This window comes from Apium graveolens, chromosome 9, assembly GCF_009905375.1.
Source record: "Apium graveolens cultivar Ventura chromosome 9, ASM990537v1, whole genome shotgun sequence".
Lineage (NCBI taxonomy): Eukaryota > Viridiplantae > Streptophyta > Magnoliopsida > Apiales > Apiaceae > Apium > Apium graveolens.
Genome location: NC_133655.1, coordinates 287,301,828 through 287,318,094, shown reverse-complemented (window position 1 = coordinate 287,318,094; position 16,267 = coordinate 287,301,828). Strand labels below are relative to the sequence as shown.

General features: G+C 34.9%; 2 protein-coding genes across 12 annotated transcripts; both read left to right on the top strand.

The window, feature by feature from the left end:
- The first annotated feature begins 608 nt into the window (after window positions 1–608).
- On the top strand, window positions 609–13,234 carry LOC141684589 (uncharacterized). 11 transcript variants are annotated; one of them, XM_074489635.1, is made up of 20 exons: window positions 619–718; window positions 962–1,026; window positions 1,099–1,176; window positions 1,401–1,469; window positions 1,546–1,603; window positions 1,692–1,748; window positions 1,833–1,917; window positions 2,371–2,742; window positions 3,101–3,276; window positions 3,409–3,604; window positions 3,685–3,824; window positions 4,456–6,194; window positions 6,493–6,706; window positions 7,313–7,453; window positions 8,066–8,886; window positions 9,422–9,545; window positions 10,667–11,354; window positions 11,449–11,526; window positions 12,462–12,631; window positions 12,709–13,234. In XM_074489635.1, exons 15-20 carry the CDS (start codon window positions 8,864–8,866, stop codon window positions 12,910–12,912), a joined length of 1,287 nt encoding a protein of 428 aa, XP_074345736.1. In that variant the 5' UTR covers window positions 619–718; window positions 962–1,026; window positions 1,099–1,176; window positions 1,401–1,469; window positions 1,546–1,603; window positions 1,692–1,748; window positions 1,833–1,917; window positions 2,371–2,742; window positions 3,101–3,276; window positions 3,409–3,604; window positions 3,685–3,824; window positions 4,456–6,194; window positions 6,493–6,706; window positions 7,313–7,453; window positions 8,066–8,863; the 3' UTR covers window positions 12,913–13,234. The 11 variants fall into 11 exon arrangements, with proteins under 11 accessions (XP_074345737.1, XP_074345738.1, XP_074345735.1 ...); XM_074489636.1 differs by having other exon boundaries at window positions 609–1,026; window positions 3,220–3,276; XM_074489637.1 differs by having other exon boundaries at window positions 609–1,026; window positions 3,220–3,276; window positions 3,391–3,604.
- Window positions 13,235–13,810: 576 nt separating this feature from the next.
- LOC141687124 (uncharacterized) lies at window positions 13,811–15,708 on the top strand. Its single transcript, XM_074492291.1, has 2 exons — window positions 13,811–15,014; window positions 15,329–15,708. Exons 1-2 carry the CDS (start codon window positions 13,853–13,855, stop codon window positions 15,364–15,366), a joined length of 1,200 nt encoding a protein of 399 aa, XP_074348392.1. The 5' UTR covers window positions 13,811–13,852; the 3' UTR covers window positions 15,367–15,708.
- Window positions 15,709–16,267: the final 559 nt, after the last annotated feature.

Below are 16,267 nucleotides of genomic sequence, written 5' to 3'. Positions count from 1 at the left end.
GAATTTAATTATTTGTTTATTGAGTTGTGGACGGAATGTTGTGTTAACGGAGAAAAAATAGTGATTACTAATTTTATAATTATAATATATTACATCATTTTTGAATATAATACGTAAATATTTACAACTTTAAAAGTTAAGACTTTAGCATTTTTTTAAGTAAGACTTTGGCAGTTTTCATAATATAGTTAAAATTATATAAGTTATGGACGAATTTTTTGTGTTAGCGGACAAAAAAAATATTTACTGTATTTTTTAAAAAATATTTAATTAAAAAAAATATATACTCAGTTTTGTTGTAAAAATTATTAAAACATTGACTACTAAAAACGTAAAAGAGAAATGTTAAAATATGAGTCAAGAGACTTTTAATTGGTTAAATGTGAGAGAAAGAAAACTAAAATAAAAAATTGAGATTTAAAGTTAAACTATAATATCAATTTTATATTTCAAAATAAACGGTACCTAAATAACTATAATAAATAAATTAAATAAAAATAGAAGATAACCGTTTATGTTATAAAAATTACAAATTTCGAGAAAAAAATTAAAAATTGAAGATAACTATACATTATTTTTATTACTGGGATTTTTTGCCCGCGCTACCCGTGCTCCAAAATTGAAGAAATTTGAAACGCTGATTTTGAATCTGTCTTCTCCCCCAAATTTTTTTCATCTGTCTGTTCTCTCCCAAATTCTTTTTTTCAAGAATCTTCAGGTCAATCTCTCTCTGGATCGATAAATTATCTCTCTCTCAGTATTGATAAAACTTGAGTTTTAATATGATTTCGAATTAGGGATTAATACGAATTGAAGTTGAAAAAACACCGTTCTCTATCTCCGTCTCCCCCTCCCCCCTCTCTCCTCTCTGTTTATACAAATACATTGTAATCTCTCTCCCTCTCATTATATTGGAATTGATTAATTGGTTTTCCTAACTAATTAATCAATTACAATATAGGAATTCATCATGGTTGTCACCAGATCAATATCTGGAACAACTAAGACAGCTGATACCAATACCAAGTAAGTTTTTTATGTTGTTATTAACTTGATCTAAATTTGGTTTCTAGACTGATTATTATTATTTTGATGAAGGATTTCTGTGAATCACAAAGCTGCTAAGAGACCAAGCAAAAGAGCAAAGTCTCCAAGGACTGAGAAAGTTGATGTCGAGTAAGTTTTGATCAGTTTTTGTTACTTAATATATTCATATTAATTCGGTTTCAAATTATATATAGATATATAGATATATGAGTAAATTGTAATTTAATTGTCTGAAAATGTATCTTTTTGCAGTTTTATTAAACAATTAAATGCCTAACTGTAAACTTCAACATAAGGGTGTTATTTTATATCATATGTACGTATGTGTATAATATATACTTATTATGATTTAGGTTTTATGGGAAAACCTGCGTAATTAAGGACGGCTGGCCATTAAAGATGGATGCTTTTACCATATTCATGTAACTTTTTCCTTCATTATTTTTCCCTATTCAGTATTTTCATTATAGGTTATGATCTGATTTTTTTTAATTACAGGAGAAATGACTATCTGAAAAAATATTATGAGAATCGTCCCCCACCAACCTATGGAATAGTATGATCTCTTTTTCTACACAGGTTTTTTTAGCATCAATTTGCTTCTACTTCAGTGTTAATTTATTTCCATGCTCTTTTCATCAAAGACACCATTTGAGGTCTCCTGTGCTGGACAATTAGAATGGAGAGGCATGAGTGCTAAAGTAAGTAATTTTGCTGAAATATGCTGCACGTTTCAATCAAGTAAGATGAGACTTAATGTTTCTTACTATTTTATTCTTTTTTAGGAGAAAGCTCCGTTTCTTAAATTGGCCAGGGAAATGAGGGCTGAAGGACGTAGCTTTTTTAGTTTTTAGGCTGTTGCCTATATTGGTAAGTAGCCCATGCATCGTAAGATAATAAACAATCTTAAACGATTTGCTCTCTCTCTCTGGTTCTTGCATTAATTAGCAGATAAGATTTGTTTTGTACAAATAGATCTTCTGGTCTTGATAATCAACCTGTTGGTGTTTGTATATATCGCTAATTGTTTAACTAAATATTGTCGGTTACAAATGCATCAACAGCCGATGGCTTCATGCTTTAAATCAAATAACTGATGGCTTCTAATCCAGCATTTTTTTATTATTGATCTGTTCTTGCATTGATTTATAGCCTGTCATATAATATTAGTTTCTTAAAGATCTGACATATTTATGTTTTTATTTATTTTATTACATACTTATCTTTTGAGCTATTATTACAGGGATTGTAACTATAATTCTAGTATTTGCCAATCTTTGTGCACTCCCTCTTTATTTATATGGTCTACTAAATCTTTTGCAGATGCCAGCATCAGAGGAATCATGAAACAAAGTTGCTATCTCAGAAGGCTTAAGTTTCATGCTGCAGACAGTGATTTGTATTTTCTATTTTTAATTTCACATTAGGACCAGTTAGTAATTTTCATTTCAGTTGGATGCTCGGAGCCTCAAACCATGTAATGTTATTGATGGGTACTTATTAGGATTGCAACTTTTTTTTGATATGCAGATGTTTGCATTCTTATGGTTAGTCAACAGCCTTTTTGCATTCAGATTTCAGTTGGGGGGGGGTATAGGGGAAGAGGTGGTATGGAGTGGGAGCTAGGGCGGTGCAGGAGGACCAAGGGGAAGAAATGGAGGGGTTTCAGGGATCTTGTGGTTGGTCGCAAATACTGTGACTGTCTAGAGTCAAATAAATCTATCTATTTACCACCAATTTAAAATACAAGTCATTCACCAAGTTTACGGACTGCTAAGTGCTAGCTAATGTTTATAATAACTTTCACACAACATAAAATAGTAGATATATTTTTAATCAATCTTCTGAATCTGTCGGGCTATTATGTCCCATTCATTGTTTGTATAACATTCTGCAAGAGAGAGCACAACATTTGAGGGTATATTGCCATTTCATTAGGCAGTTGGTCAGTTGAAAGTTGATTAACATTTTTTGTATCAAAACTGCATTACAAACAGCTGATATCCTCACAACTCTTTCATTACGTTTGGTTGGGATGAATGTATTTTGTTAGGAATAGAATGAGGTTGAGAATGGAATGGTAACCCCTTTTCCCTTCCTCACCCAAAGTACTATGGACTTTGCTTGCAGAATGGTAGTTATAAAGTTCGGCTCCATTTTGCCGAAATGCAGTTTTCTAGTGATGAGACACATGGGAGCATTGGAAGGTGCATTTTTTTTGGTATTCAGGTGAGTAAGAGGTTAGGTATACTAGTGCAGATCAACTGGACTTTTATAAATTCTATTACTTTTATCTGTATGCCATTTAAGTAAGGCGAATATATCCGTCTTTCCAAATTTGAGTTCTTTTTCTCCGAATAGGGGAATATTGTTTGGAAAGATTTTAACATTGTAGAGAAAGCTGGAGGAATTGGAAATGGTATCACCTTGGCGAAGGATGTTACTGTTAATAGCTGCAATCTGGAGATTCATTTGTACTGGTCAGGGAAGGGGACTACTGCAGTTCCTGATAGAGGTGTATACTGACCTCTAATATCAGCAATTTCTGTAATACCAGGTGAGTAAATGCTTAATTCTAAAATTTCCACCTATGTATTTACCACCTAGCGTGTAACTTAAATTGCTTTATCTTGATAGACTATGTTATCAAACGAGGGCAGTCTGGGGACTATCAATTCCAATTATTGCTGGCACTGTGTTTGATTCGATTGTGAGCCTTGCCTTGACATTATATATCTTCTGGATGAAAAGTTTCCTAGGAGGAAAATATGTTGAAGGTGGGATGTCTTATCATGATATTGCGTGTGCATGTTGTTTCAAGCTCATAGCTTGTTTTAAAAAACTGTTGTGATGTTTATTTGAGGATGTCAGATATATTATTTGCGAGTGCAAATTTCGTGAGGAAATACCTCTAAATCAGTGTGGTCAAGAATGCTAAATTAATGACTTTAAGTCATTTTCAAACCTACAAGATTAAAAATTACATCTGTTGTAGTATTTAGACCATCTGATTTCATTTTCTTAAGGGTTGCAATGCTTTTTCTCTGTTTCTGCAAGGTGACATGTAGAGCATTCACAAAGATATGGAGTATCAAACAATCACATATTAATTAAAAGAGTAAATTGCACACTGTGTACCTGTAGTTTCAGTGAATTGGGCGGTTCATGTGCTTAATAAATGTCCCACATCAGCTGTACAGGATAAAACTCCTGATGAAGCATGGAATGGAATCAAGCCTTTAGTAGAGCATTTTAAAATATTTGGCTGTATTGGTTATGTTCATATGCCTGATGTCAAAAAAAAAAACTTGATGATAAGAGTTCAGAGTGTGTGTTTTTGGGGATGTCTGAAGAAACTAAAGCATATTGTATGTATGATTTAGTATCTAACAAAATTGTTGTGAGCAGGGACGAGATTTTTGAGGAGGAAAATAAATGGAACTGGGGTACAAATGATAAAGCTGAATGTGATGCTCTTCAGTGCGGAAGGTTAAGAAAGGAACCAATATGGATGAATGACTATGTAAGCGGGGAAGGATTGTCCGAGGAAGATGATGAAAATCACACACGAGGCTTTGGAGATGCAGCAACTTGCACACTTTACATCAAGGGATCCAACAACCTTTGATGAGGCTGCTCAAAGTCAATGTTGGAGGAAAGATATGGATTGTGAAATTGAAGCTATTCAGAAGGCCGGTACATGGGAACTGACTGAGTTTCCAAAAGGAACGAAAAAGATAGGTGTTAAATGGGTATTTAAAACTAAGCTAAATGAAAAAGGAGAAGTGGATAAATATAAGGCGCGACTTGTAGCAAAGGGATATACACAACAGGCTGGCGTTGACTACACTGAGGTATTTGCACCTGTTGCTCGCTGGGATACTATTCGCTTAATAATTGCACTTGCAGCTAATCAAGGTTGGATAGTCCATCAACTCCATGTTAAAAGTGCGTTCTTATACGGAGAAATAATCGAAGAGGTATATCTGGAGCAACCACGAGGTTATGAAGTTCAAGGTCAGGAACACAAGGTATACAAGCTAAAGAAGGCAATTTATGGGCTTAGGCAGGCATCACGAGCTTGGTTCAGTAAAATTGGGTCTTACTTTATGAGTGAGGGGTTTGAAAGATGCCTAAGTGATTCTACGCTTTTCACCAAAGGAAGCGGAGACAGGAGCTTTCTTGTTGTCAGTGTATACGTTGATGATCTTGTCTTTACCGGAAACAAGAACATATGTTTGAGTGGTTCAGAAAATCAATGAAGGAAAGGTTTGAAATGACTGATCTCGGGCACATGAAATATTTTCTTGGAGTAGAGGTGATTTAAGGCCCAACTGGAATATTCATATGTCAAAGAAAGTATGCTAAGGAGATACTTGAAAGGTTCAAAATGGAGCATTGTAATTCAGTAAAAAATCCTATGGTTCCAGGAAGTAAGTTGAGCAAAGAAGGAGGAACTAAAATTGATTCCACTGTTTTTAAGCAGATGATCGGCAGTCTTATGTATTTGACAGCAACCCGACCAGATCTCATGTATGTTGTAAGTCTGTTAGCTCGTTTCATGGAGAGTCCAACTGTGGTACATCAGCAAGCTATAAAAAGAGTGTTCAGATACTTGAAGGGAACAACTGAGCTGGCCATATTATATAAGAGATCTGGAAATGAAAGTTTGATTGGTTATTCAGACAGCGATTATGCTGGAGATCTTGATAGTCGTAAAAGCACCTCAGGTTATATATTTAAACCGAGTTCAGTAGCTGTAGCATGGAGTTGAAAGAAGCAACCAGTAGTATCACTTTCCACTACTGAAGCAGAGTTCATTGCAGCTGCTGCTTGTTCTTGTTAAAGTGTGTGGATGCAGCGGGTTCTTAAAAGGCTTGGTATTAAGCAGTGTAAGTGTATCATATTTTGTGACAACAGTTCAGCTATCAAACTGGATAAGAATCCTGTTATGCATGGCAGACGCAAACATATCGATGTGCGGTTTCATTTTCTTCGAGATTTAGTAATAATGAAAAAGTGGAATTGGTGCATTGTGGTTCAAAGGATCAGTTGGCAGATATAATGACAAAACCTTTGAAGCTGGAATTGTTTTTGAGGATGAGAGAGCAACTTGGTGTGTGCAGCTTTCATGAATTAAACTGACTGTAAGAATACAGTACAGTTTAAGGGAGGGTTTGTTGGATTAATTAAATTATTGACTAGGTCTTAATAAGTTGTTTTACTTTTTTCCTTACAGTTGAATAAGTTCCTGGTTTGTAGGATGTAGTTTAGACTTCTCCATGATATCCATATGAGATATCTTGTATTTTGTGTTGGCTATATATAAGCCTTTTAGCAGATTAATAATTAAGCTTGATAGCTACTTCAGTTATATTAAAGTCTGAGTACCTGTTCTAAACACTATTTAACTATGTCTCAGTTTATTTATCTTTTATCGTATAGGACTTGATGGCAACAACTAAACCTATTATATTGGGGATAGCAAGAGGCTTAACTTATCTTCACTAGGAATCAAGGTTAAAGATAGTTCATAGAGACATAAAAGTCTACCAATGTACTGCTTGATAGAGATCTCATGCAATGATGTCAGACTTTGGTTTGGCCAAGCTTGATGAAGAAGAGAACACCCATTCAGCACACGAGTTGCTGGGACATTGTGAGTTTTCATGCTTAGTATTTACGATGTTTCTCCTCTTATCTCTTTGTAGTTTTGGCGGAATATTGTGCAGGTTAAATAGTTGTTCTAACCATTTACTCATTACAAATTTAAATCCAGTCCAAATTTTGTTCGCATCCATTTAAATCAGAATCATAGACGAACACTTCTCTATAATTTGGGTATTTTTTTTTACCGGGGGGTTTTGTTAGATATTAAAACCTTGATTATGTTTAAATGACCACTGTCCTTGAAGTTTCTAAAGCTACAGTTACATGTCATTCCTGCTAGCATAGACTGGGAGACAATAAGATATAAAATAGATACCTGTTTTCCAGTTCTAAATGCGAATGGGTTTTGAACTTCTTCTCTGTACATAATTTGAAGGATTTTAAAGAGATTTTTCACAGAAGAAACTTCCTGTCTGCTTTCTTGTCCAGCATTCCTCAACCATAAGTAATATAGGTTTTTGTCTGCAATACACACCACTTATTTGGTGGTTAATAGTCTGTAACTGAAAGTGAGCTCCTTTGATTATTAAAGGCAGTAGGTTTTTGTCTATTTACAATACAACTTTAAGTAATTATTTGAAATTCCCCTTGCCAGAGGATATATGGCTCCAGAATATGCAATGCTGGGTCACTTGACAGCTAAAGCAGCTTTGGTATTTTTGTATTCGAGACTGTCAGCGGGAGAAGCAACACAATTTACATATTAGAAGAGGAGTTTGTGCATCTTCTTGATCGGGTAAGAGTGTGCTTCACTGACCACGATGTTTCCCATGTTTTGTTATGTTTCTGTTAAACTCAGTCGCACAAAGCCCGAGCATAAGCCTCAGCATGCATAATCATGGTGTATAATCATGGTGTTAATGTTCTTGGTTTCCAGGTGAAAATCTGCCCACATATGACTATTGAGCCAAATAAAATTTTGTTGTAAATATTATAAGTTGTAAAATAGTTAGTTACAGTTAATAGTTGGTTGGTGTCAGTTTAAATTGCAAGTGTAAGTGATAATAGAAGGGAAAGCTGAAGGAAACCAGATAAATAATAGATCTCTGAATTATTGTGGAAACAGTTGGCATTTTTAGTGGAATATCTTAGTAGTTTTGACAAGGAGACGAAACATTATTGATATGAATGAATTGAATTTAGCTGTCAATTCTTCAGCCATTTATAGAAACCTAAATGTTTGTGCAATGTAGTTCTACTGAGGTGTAACTAGGGAGACCTACAGTTCCTGTATCCAGCTCTGAAAGATATCAGGCCTGTACTATTTCTAATTCATTGTGTTTGGAATCCTAAATATTCATAATGTTCAATATAGTCTTTAACCAATTCCTTCTTAAATGTTTTGAAGGCGTACATCCTTCAAGAGTAGGGAAATCTTCTGGAAATTGTCGACCTGGTACTTGGCACAAACAAGAGGCAATAAGTGTGCTGGACATAGCTCTACTATGCACCATCCCATCACCTTCTCTCAGGCCATGCATGTCCGCCATTGTAAGTATGCTTCAGGGGAAAAGGAAAGTAGAAGCACCCCTTTTTGCAAGCAACACAACTTGTGACTATACTGAGTTTAAAGGCTTCGAGAATATTACACTGGACAGACAAACACCATTGTCTATGTTCTCTGGAGAGAGCCTGGGAGCAAGGAGCTTGTCGTCAATGGTCCGGCCATGGGATGGTTCCTCTGTTTCTATACCGAGAATAGATACTAGTAGACTTACCGAGAATAGATACTAGTAGAATAAATTGTTGAGATATTTAGTTGGTTTGGTATTTTTGTGATGAAATTTGCAAAATCATAAATGACTTTCAGTTATGGGAAGCATCAAATAATTATTCCAAAAGTGTTGAGATGATACTTTGTTAGATGAAAGTCTTTGAAAGACTTGTTTTGAGACCTTAATTATCCTTTACTGTTGACAAAGAATCAAATTGGTTGCATCAGCAATCGAAAGGTTTTGCCTTTAAGTGAGTTTTTTACGCACTCGCTAGCGATGGAAGGGAGAATCTTGTACTCCTCGTTTACGTGTGCAAGAAATGATTATAAGAATTCAGCATATGTGTAGATATAGTTTTAGAAATAAGTAAAGCTGTAGATCAATTGTACGCAGGAGCTTGTCTTGGTTTTATACGGCTCGGCTCAGTAACTATGCTCCAGGATTGGCTCATATCGTATGTGATAGTATCGTGGTTGTGTGTTTGAGTTTGTTGACTTGTATAGTTTATTTGAGTTGAGTAAGATTACGTGATATTCGGAACTTTGAGATAATGTAGTAATGACGTTGTGCACTGCATTCACCTATTCCAGTAGCCCATAATTATTGGCTCAAATTTTCTCAGAACTTGGAGGCCAATTCTTAACTTTGTCTGTGGCATGCCTTTTATAGCTTATACACTTGTTTGTGCACATTATTGGTGGCATCCGTATGATGCCACATCTCGTTTTTATAAGTCAGACCTATGCTTGATAGATGACGATCATAATAATTGGACAAAACATGATGTTTTTACATTGCCAGATTAGGTTGAGTTGTGGCATTTACTGCAGTTAAAATTATCATTCTTTTTTAGGTTTTCAGAACTCTATGGCCGAGACATGTTTTCTAATTTTGTATGGTGCATCAATTTCTCTAATATGTTCTTTTACACTTACCGATAGGTGATTCATATATGTGTACTCTGATCGTTGTTTGTGACCTTTGTGCAGTAGTGGTGGCTCCTTGGGTAAAAAGTACATTAGCATGATGGACTTTAGAGGTGCCTCTTGGGTTGGAGACATTTATCAGAAGTTTGAAGCTATGTGTATGGAGGTTGAAGAAACAATTTGTGAAGTAAGTATCTTCCTTTGGCCATTTCTATGTCTTGCATTGATGGTGTCTTGGTCCTAAACTATTGTCATTGTCCTAATACATGCAAAAGATTCTGTTTTTTGTTGACAATATATGGTTATTAATATAAATTGTCTCTGTAATTAAATTAAATATATTGTTAACAGTATAGTATTTTTGTATGATATCAACATCCGTACGGTTGGATTATTCTAATGTTAATTTATTAAAAAAATTAAGTCGTGGTAGTAGAAACTCTTTCATTACAAACTCATTACCTAAAAATTATACAAGGTAAAATATACATAGGTTAATTAGTAAGCTTGATTTCAGAATTGGTTGATGAAAATTTTTGTACTTTGTATGTTTCTCTACCTTATGAATAAACAACTGAACTTTTAATTTGCCGTGTTTCAGACTAAGCTAGATAGAACTAGTTACAGCTAAAGTTCAATTTCTCTCTAACTACCTAACTATTAATCTATTATACATATTTATCATCAATTAATCTATTTTTAGTCATTTTTAAGCCAGTGGGTATGTTTTAGTTGGAGGAAGTGATTGTTACTGGAAATTTTATGTGTAAGCAAAAAAACCAAAAAATGCTATTTAAATTAACTATGTAACATTAGCTTGACTAATAATATTGCTTGAGTTTATTAATATCCACTTGTATATGTTGTAGTAATGTATTTTTTGTTCGGAGTAATTTGACTTTTATAATAATAGTTCTTAGATTGTTACTTATGTGTCTATAAAGTTTGCCTTGTGTGACCACTATTTGCTGGTTAGACATTTGTGCTTTACCTAGAAATGATGTTAGTAGCGGTAATTAGATGCTAATGTTAGTAAGTAGCACTTTGCTTTGCCTTCTACATGTTCCATTTGTGTAGTTTTTCTTCTGGTACACAAGGGGTTTATCATTAATGATGTAGGGTAAACCTTCACTTCTATTTCTCTTGTCTATTCGGAGGTCGTATATAATATGTTGGATGGTTTCAACTTTCAAGTTTGTTCTTTAATTATGTACATTCATTGTACATATCCAATTTTCCTTGGAATGAACGTGGTCTTTGTAAAACATCATATTTATACTATTCACATTTGTTATTCTTTGTGAACAGGATGCTGTTAAGTTTGTAGAAAGTCAGGTGCACAATGTGGGATCAAATATGAAAAAATTCTATACTGATGTCATGCAAGATTTGGCTTCCACAGATTCTACAGCTCCTGTAAAACTACCTGTCGCTAATTTGCCTCTGGACTCTCATGCTGATGCTAAAATTGATGAGGATAAGAAAGCAAGCAACAAAAAAGATAGTAATAAGGTTGTTAATCTATTTACTAATGATCATAAAGTAATTGACCGAGAAGATGGAGATCAGGTGTCATCACTTGATGAACACGTCAAACTAGGGGGAAACTCATGCTCTAGAGGTTCCAGTAAAATATCATTCTCGATGCAAGACACAAAAGGAGAACAACATGAAGGTACAACTGTCGGTTGCAAGAAGGTTCCTAACAAGGACTGCTGCCAAAAGATAACCTCAAAGAATCAGGTGCTGCAGAACCAGGATGAAGCATCATCGGTGTCTGAAATTATACATGAGCATGCAACTAATGAGCATATGGTTTTAGCATCACCACAAGCTTCAGTTGAAGTAGTAGGATGGGAATGGGATTCCAGAGAAGAAGAGAAAGAAATAGGTAGTTGCGAGGGTTTTGACGTTGATGACTTCACAGTTCATGGTCCACTATCTACTGATGTGCTGTCATCGCGTACTGGTGAAGGCTTGGCTCGAGATTTTATAGGTAATTATATAAGAGCGATAATCTTCTACATATATATTATTTTTTGTTTAAGCTACACTTGTTCTTAGCTGAAATTTAATAATTGACAACGCAGAGACGGATTCTTCGGTAAAACTAGACGTATTAGGTGATTCAAAAACTTGTCAATTGACTGGTGAGCTGGTTTATTCAGGTACATAGACAATTACTCTTTATAATCATAGTAATGTTCAGTAACAAGTATTAACTCTTGTTAACCGTCAGAAGTTCTTCCTGGGTTTGATTCTATTATTGTTCAATCCACTTCATGAAGTTTCAAGTCCGAGTTCCCTTTAATTTAGCATAGAACTTGTACAATTACAGCTTGCATGGTCATGATTCTGTAATGAGCTTGGTTTATGGTAATGTACTAATGCTTATTGTACTAGCCTACTAGAAAATTCCCACATTAATGAAGCATATTTCCTCCACTTGCTCGTCTTTGTTTGCGCTCCTTCTAGGTCACAAAGCTATAACCTCGGTTACATCCTGTACTCTGATGTCTCCCTTAAAAAGTAGTATCAGCATCATGTCATGGAAATACTACCCTCTCTACCTTAGGAATCACTGCTCCTGTACCTTAGCATTCACTATCAACAAGTCCATCACCACCGCACTCAATCTTTTATTATTAATTTATCTTGTTATTATTATCCATGTGTATATATTTGAAGCTATTATGTAGTTATAAAATTTATTGAAGTGCAAATCGTAGAGGGATAAGATGACAGAGTTCAAAGGTGTAAAAGGAAAATTGCAGAAGGAATCAGAGAGCTGGATAACTATAGTAGGAAAAGGAATTAATCAATTAGTCCCAAACTGATGAAAGAGTCGAATGATAAACTGTATTTTCATAGTAACTTTAAATGGAAAATCTTGTGCATTACTTGCTATAGACTGAGAGAACTTTAGCTCAAACAAGCCAAAGAACCCTCAAGTAATGAAGAGTTGACAGGTCATGCACCATTTTTTGATAATTAATTAATCATAGCAACAGTTATTTATTAAAGGGTACAATTATGCTAATTTTACTTGAATGTCTTATTGTCAATTTCACACAATTCCTAGTAATATGTAAAACTTCTGCAGGAAAGAAAAATGCAGGAAACGAAGATGTGATTGAAAATAGTGATAAAACAGATCTAGAGGCGGACACCACTGATGATGATGAGATAAAGTTGGAGGAAACATGTGTCTTCGTGAATGATAACAACGTTTCTTTTGCTTCCTACAAGGATAAGCAACCCTGGTCGTACAAGGTATGCAATATACTTGTATGCTTCTTGTATTTGTGATCAGAAAAGTATTTGAAAAAGAATATGATAATTGGTTGCAGAAAAAGATGAGAGACGCTTTCTCATTAAAAAAGAAATTGTCGAGAAGGCAAGAGTATAAAAAACTCGTAACACAGTACGGAAACGCGAATATGAGTTCAAGCCTAACATGTGTTGATACAGTCACACATACCGTCTCCCCAGAGTCGAACAAACCAGAGTTGCGAACTGGTGAGTATTGCGAGTCAGACTGGGAACTTCTGTAATGTCATATCAATGTCTTCTAAATAGGTAATCTGCTAAGATGAGCTACTCTCTTCAACGGCTGATTAAAGAATGAAATGATGCATTGACTTGTTGAATGTTATACATACATATTAGCTATATAATCTGTATGTAACAAGTACTATACATTGGTACAAAGCTGAATGGTCCTGGCATTTCAGCTGATATGTAAAAGGCATAAGTTGGACGGTAGCGGAAAAATCTAATTCCGTGAACTGCTACTAAACATAAATGGTAATATTACCGAGCCTTGTTGGCAAGCATATTTAATCTCTGTTGCGAAAAACCCGGTTAATCTGTTATCATGCTGGTGTTCTGTATACTTATCATTACGTAATCAGATAGTTCCTCTGTATTGAGCATACAACTGGCATTACTAGTAACAGAAATGACACTAGTAACAGAAATGACAGCTAATCAGTTAGTTAGACTTTAGCACTACTTCTATATATATAGTCATTGTGTATCACAACTGTAATGTAATTTTTCACAACTTTGCTCTAAACATTTCAATACACTTTCTCTCTCTAAATCATGTCCTTGTTCTCTGCAATTCATTTCATTCGCATTTTCATTACTTAGTAAAGAAGAAAGCTAAGTTTAATATGGTATCAGAGCGTAACTTCTTCAATGACGATTGTTCCGCATCTTCAAACGCATTTACATCTTACAGATTCAGGTGTATTCTAATCAATTGAATCATGAATCTATACTTGTTTTGTTGTTGCTCTATTGATTCTAATTGAAGTTGATTTGTTTCATCATCAATAGAGATTTACTATTAATATCTCTGTAATCGTTCCTAAATCTCCCTAAATTGTTGCGTGTTGAGATATAGTTTCATCTACATCAGTTGATTGATAGTTTTGTTCATTGTTTGAGTGAATCACGTCAATTTTTATCTCTAAATCGATTGATTCAATGGCGTCAAGTAGCATTAATCCATGGACAAGACCCCTTGTGTCATCTTCAGGTCCAGATCTGTCTAGTGTTCTTTACATTCATCCTTCGGATGCAAACACTTCACAACTCGTGTCTGTCAAGTTTAATGGAACAGGCTATAGTAATTGGAAACGTTCTATCATGCTAAGATTATCTGCTAAAAATAAGCTTTGTTTTGTTGATAGAACAGTCATGAAACCTAATGTTGGAACTGCTGAGTTTAAAGCCTGGGAACACTGTAATGATTTGGTTTGTTTATGGTTACTGAACGGCTTAGATGAATCTATATCTCGCAGTGTTATGTTTTTCAAAACAGCTCGAGAGATTTGGCTTGACTTGGAAGAAAGATTTGGTTATGCATCTATGACACAAATCTTCTCTATTGAACAACAACTTGCTGATCTCAGTCAAGGATCTAAGAGTGTTTCAGATTTTTTTACAAAAATTAAGGCTTTGTGGGATGCTATGAATGATATTAGTCCTATATCTTGCTGCACTTGCAATAAATGCACCTGTAATGTGTCACAAAAAGTGCTGCAAATGCAACAGGATCAAAGGTTATTGCAATTTATGATGAAACTTACTGATAGATTTGCTACTGTAAGAGGCAATATCTTAATGCAGCAACCATTGCCTAGCCTCTCAAATGCCTTTAAAATGTTCTCTCAAGAAGAAAGGCATCAAGAGTTGTCTACTCTAAGTGCACAAACTGAATCTCTGGCTTTTGTTGCTGATAATAAAAGGAATTCTAGGCCAGGAGTACCTTATTCTCAAATGTCAACTTATACAAGAAAAGCACACATCAACTCTGCTGGTGGTACTGGTTCAACTGGAAATGGCCCTAATTCTGGATTTAAGAAGGGAAACAATTACTTTTGCACTCATTGCAACATTGTTGGACACAGTATTGAAAGGTGTTTTAAAGTACATGGATATCCTCCAAACTTCGAGAACAATAAGGATAGAAAATTTGTTGCAGTTTCTCATACTCATCCTGGTGCTGACCCATCAAATGCATCTCTATCCTCTTCTGCTAATCCTACCATTACTGTGGCTCAGTATGAACAGCTTATGGAGCTTCTTAATAAACAGACTATTTCTACAGAATCACAGGATTCTTCTCATCACGCTATGTTAGCTGGTAAGATTTGTTTGCTAGCTGACAACATCTTTAATACTGAATGGTTGCTTGATAGTGGTGCAACTGACCACATTTTTTCAAACTTGAGCATGTTTCTTACCTATAAACCAGTTACCGGTCCCTCTGAATTCATTATAATTCCAGATGGAAGAAAGATTCCCATAATGTATATTGGATCTGTCAAAATACAGGACATGGTTCTGCATAATGTCTTGCATATTCCTTTATTTCAGTACAATTTGATTTCAGTTCACAAGTTATGTACTGATAAGAAATGTTCAGTCACTTTTACTGGAACTGACTGTTTGCTACAGGACTCTTTGCAGAAAAGGAATCCAATTCTTCTTGGTAAGTATCAAAGTGGGCTTTACAGGACTTCTTTTACTCAAGATTCAGTTACCAGATCCAGTATTCTCAGTGTTAAGGAGGATGCTAGCATTTGGCATCTCAGATTGGGTCATGTTCCTTTTCATAGACTCAAGCTCATACCAGCTTTATCAAGTCTGAAGTCTTCATGTTCAGACCTTATTTGTCAAGTGTGTCCTCTAGCTAAACAAACTAGATTAGTCTTTCCTCATAGCAGCATTCAGACTAAGTCTCCATTTGAATTGCTACATATTGATGTATGGGGACCCTACAAAGTTAAATCACATAATGGATGTAATCAATTTCTTACTATAGTAGATGATTTCAGTCGTTTTACTTGGGTTCATATGCTCAAATCCAAAACTGATTATGTTCATATTATGGCTGATTTTTTCACTTATGTTGAAACTCAATATAAAACCAAAGTTCAACAGATCTGATAATGCAACAGAATTATGTCAAGGCTTAATGCATAAATTATTTTTTAGCAAGGGCATTTTTCATCAGACAAGTTGTAGTCACACTCCTCAGCAAAATGGAGTGGTGGAACGGAAGCATAGGCATCTGCTTGAAACTTCAAGGGCTTTGTTCTTCCAGTCTAAACTTCCACAACAATATTGGAATGAGAGTGTGTTATGTGCTACTTACTTGATTAATAGACTTCCTCTCCAAAGCATTCAAAATGCAACACCTTTCTACAAATTAACTAGTAAAGAACCTTCCCGTGATCATTTAAGAGTTGTTGGTAGTCTTTGTTTTGTCTCTACAATTGCTGATCATAGAAGCAAATTTGATCAAAGATCTGCTGCTTGTGTTTTTCTTGGATATTCAGTATCTCAGAAAGGTTATAAAGTTTTGAACCTTAGTACTCATCAAATTTCTGTTTC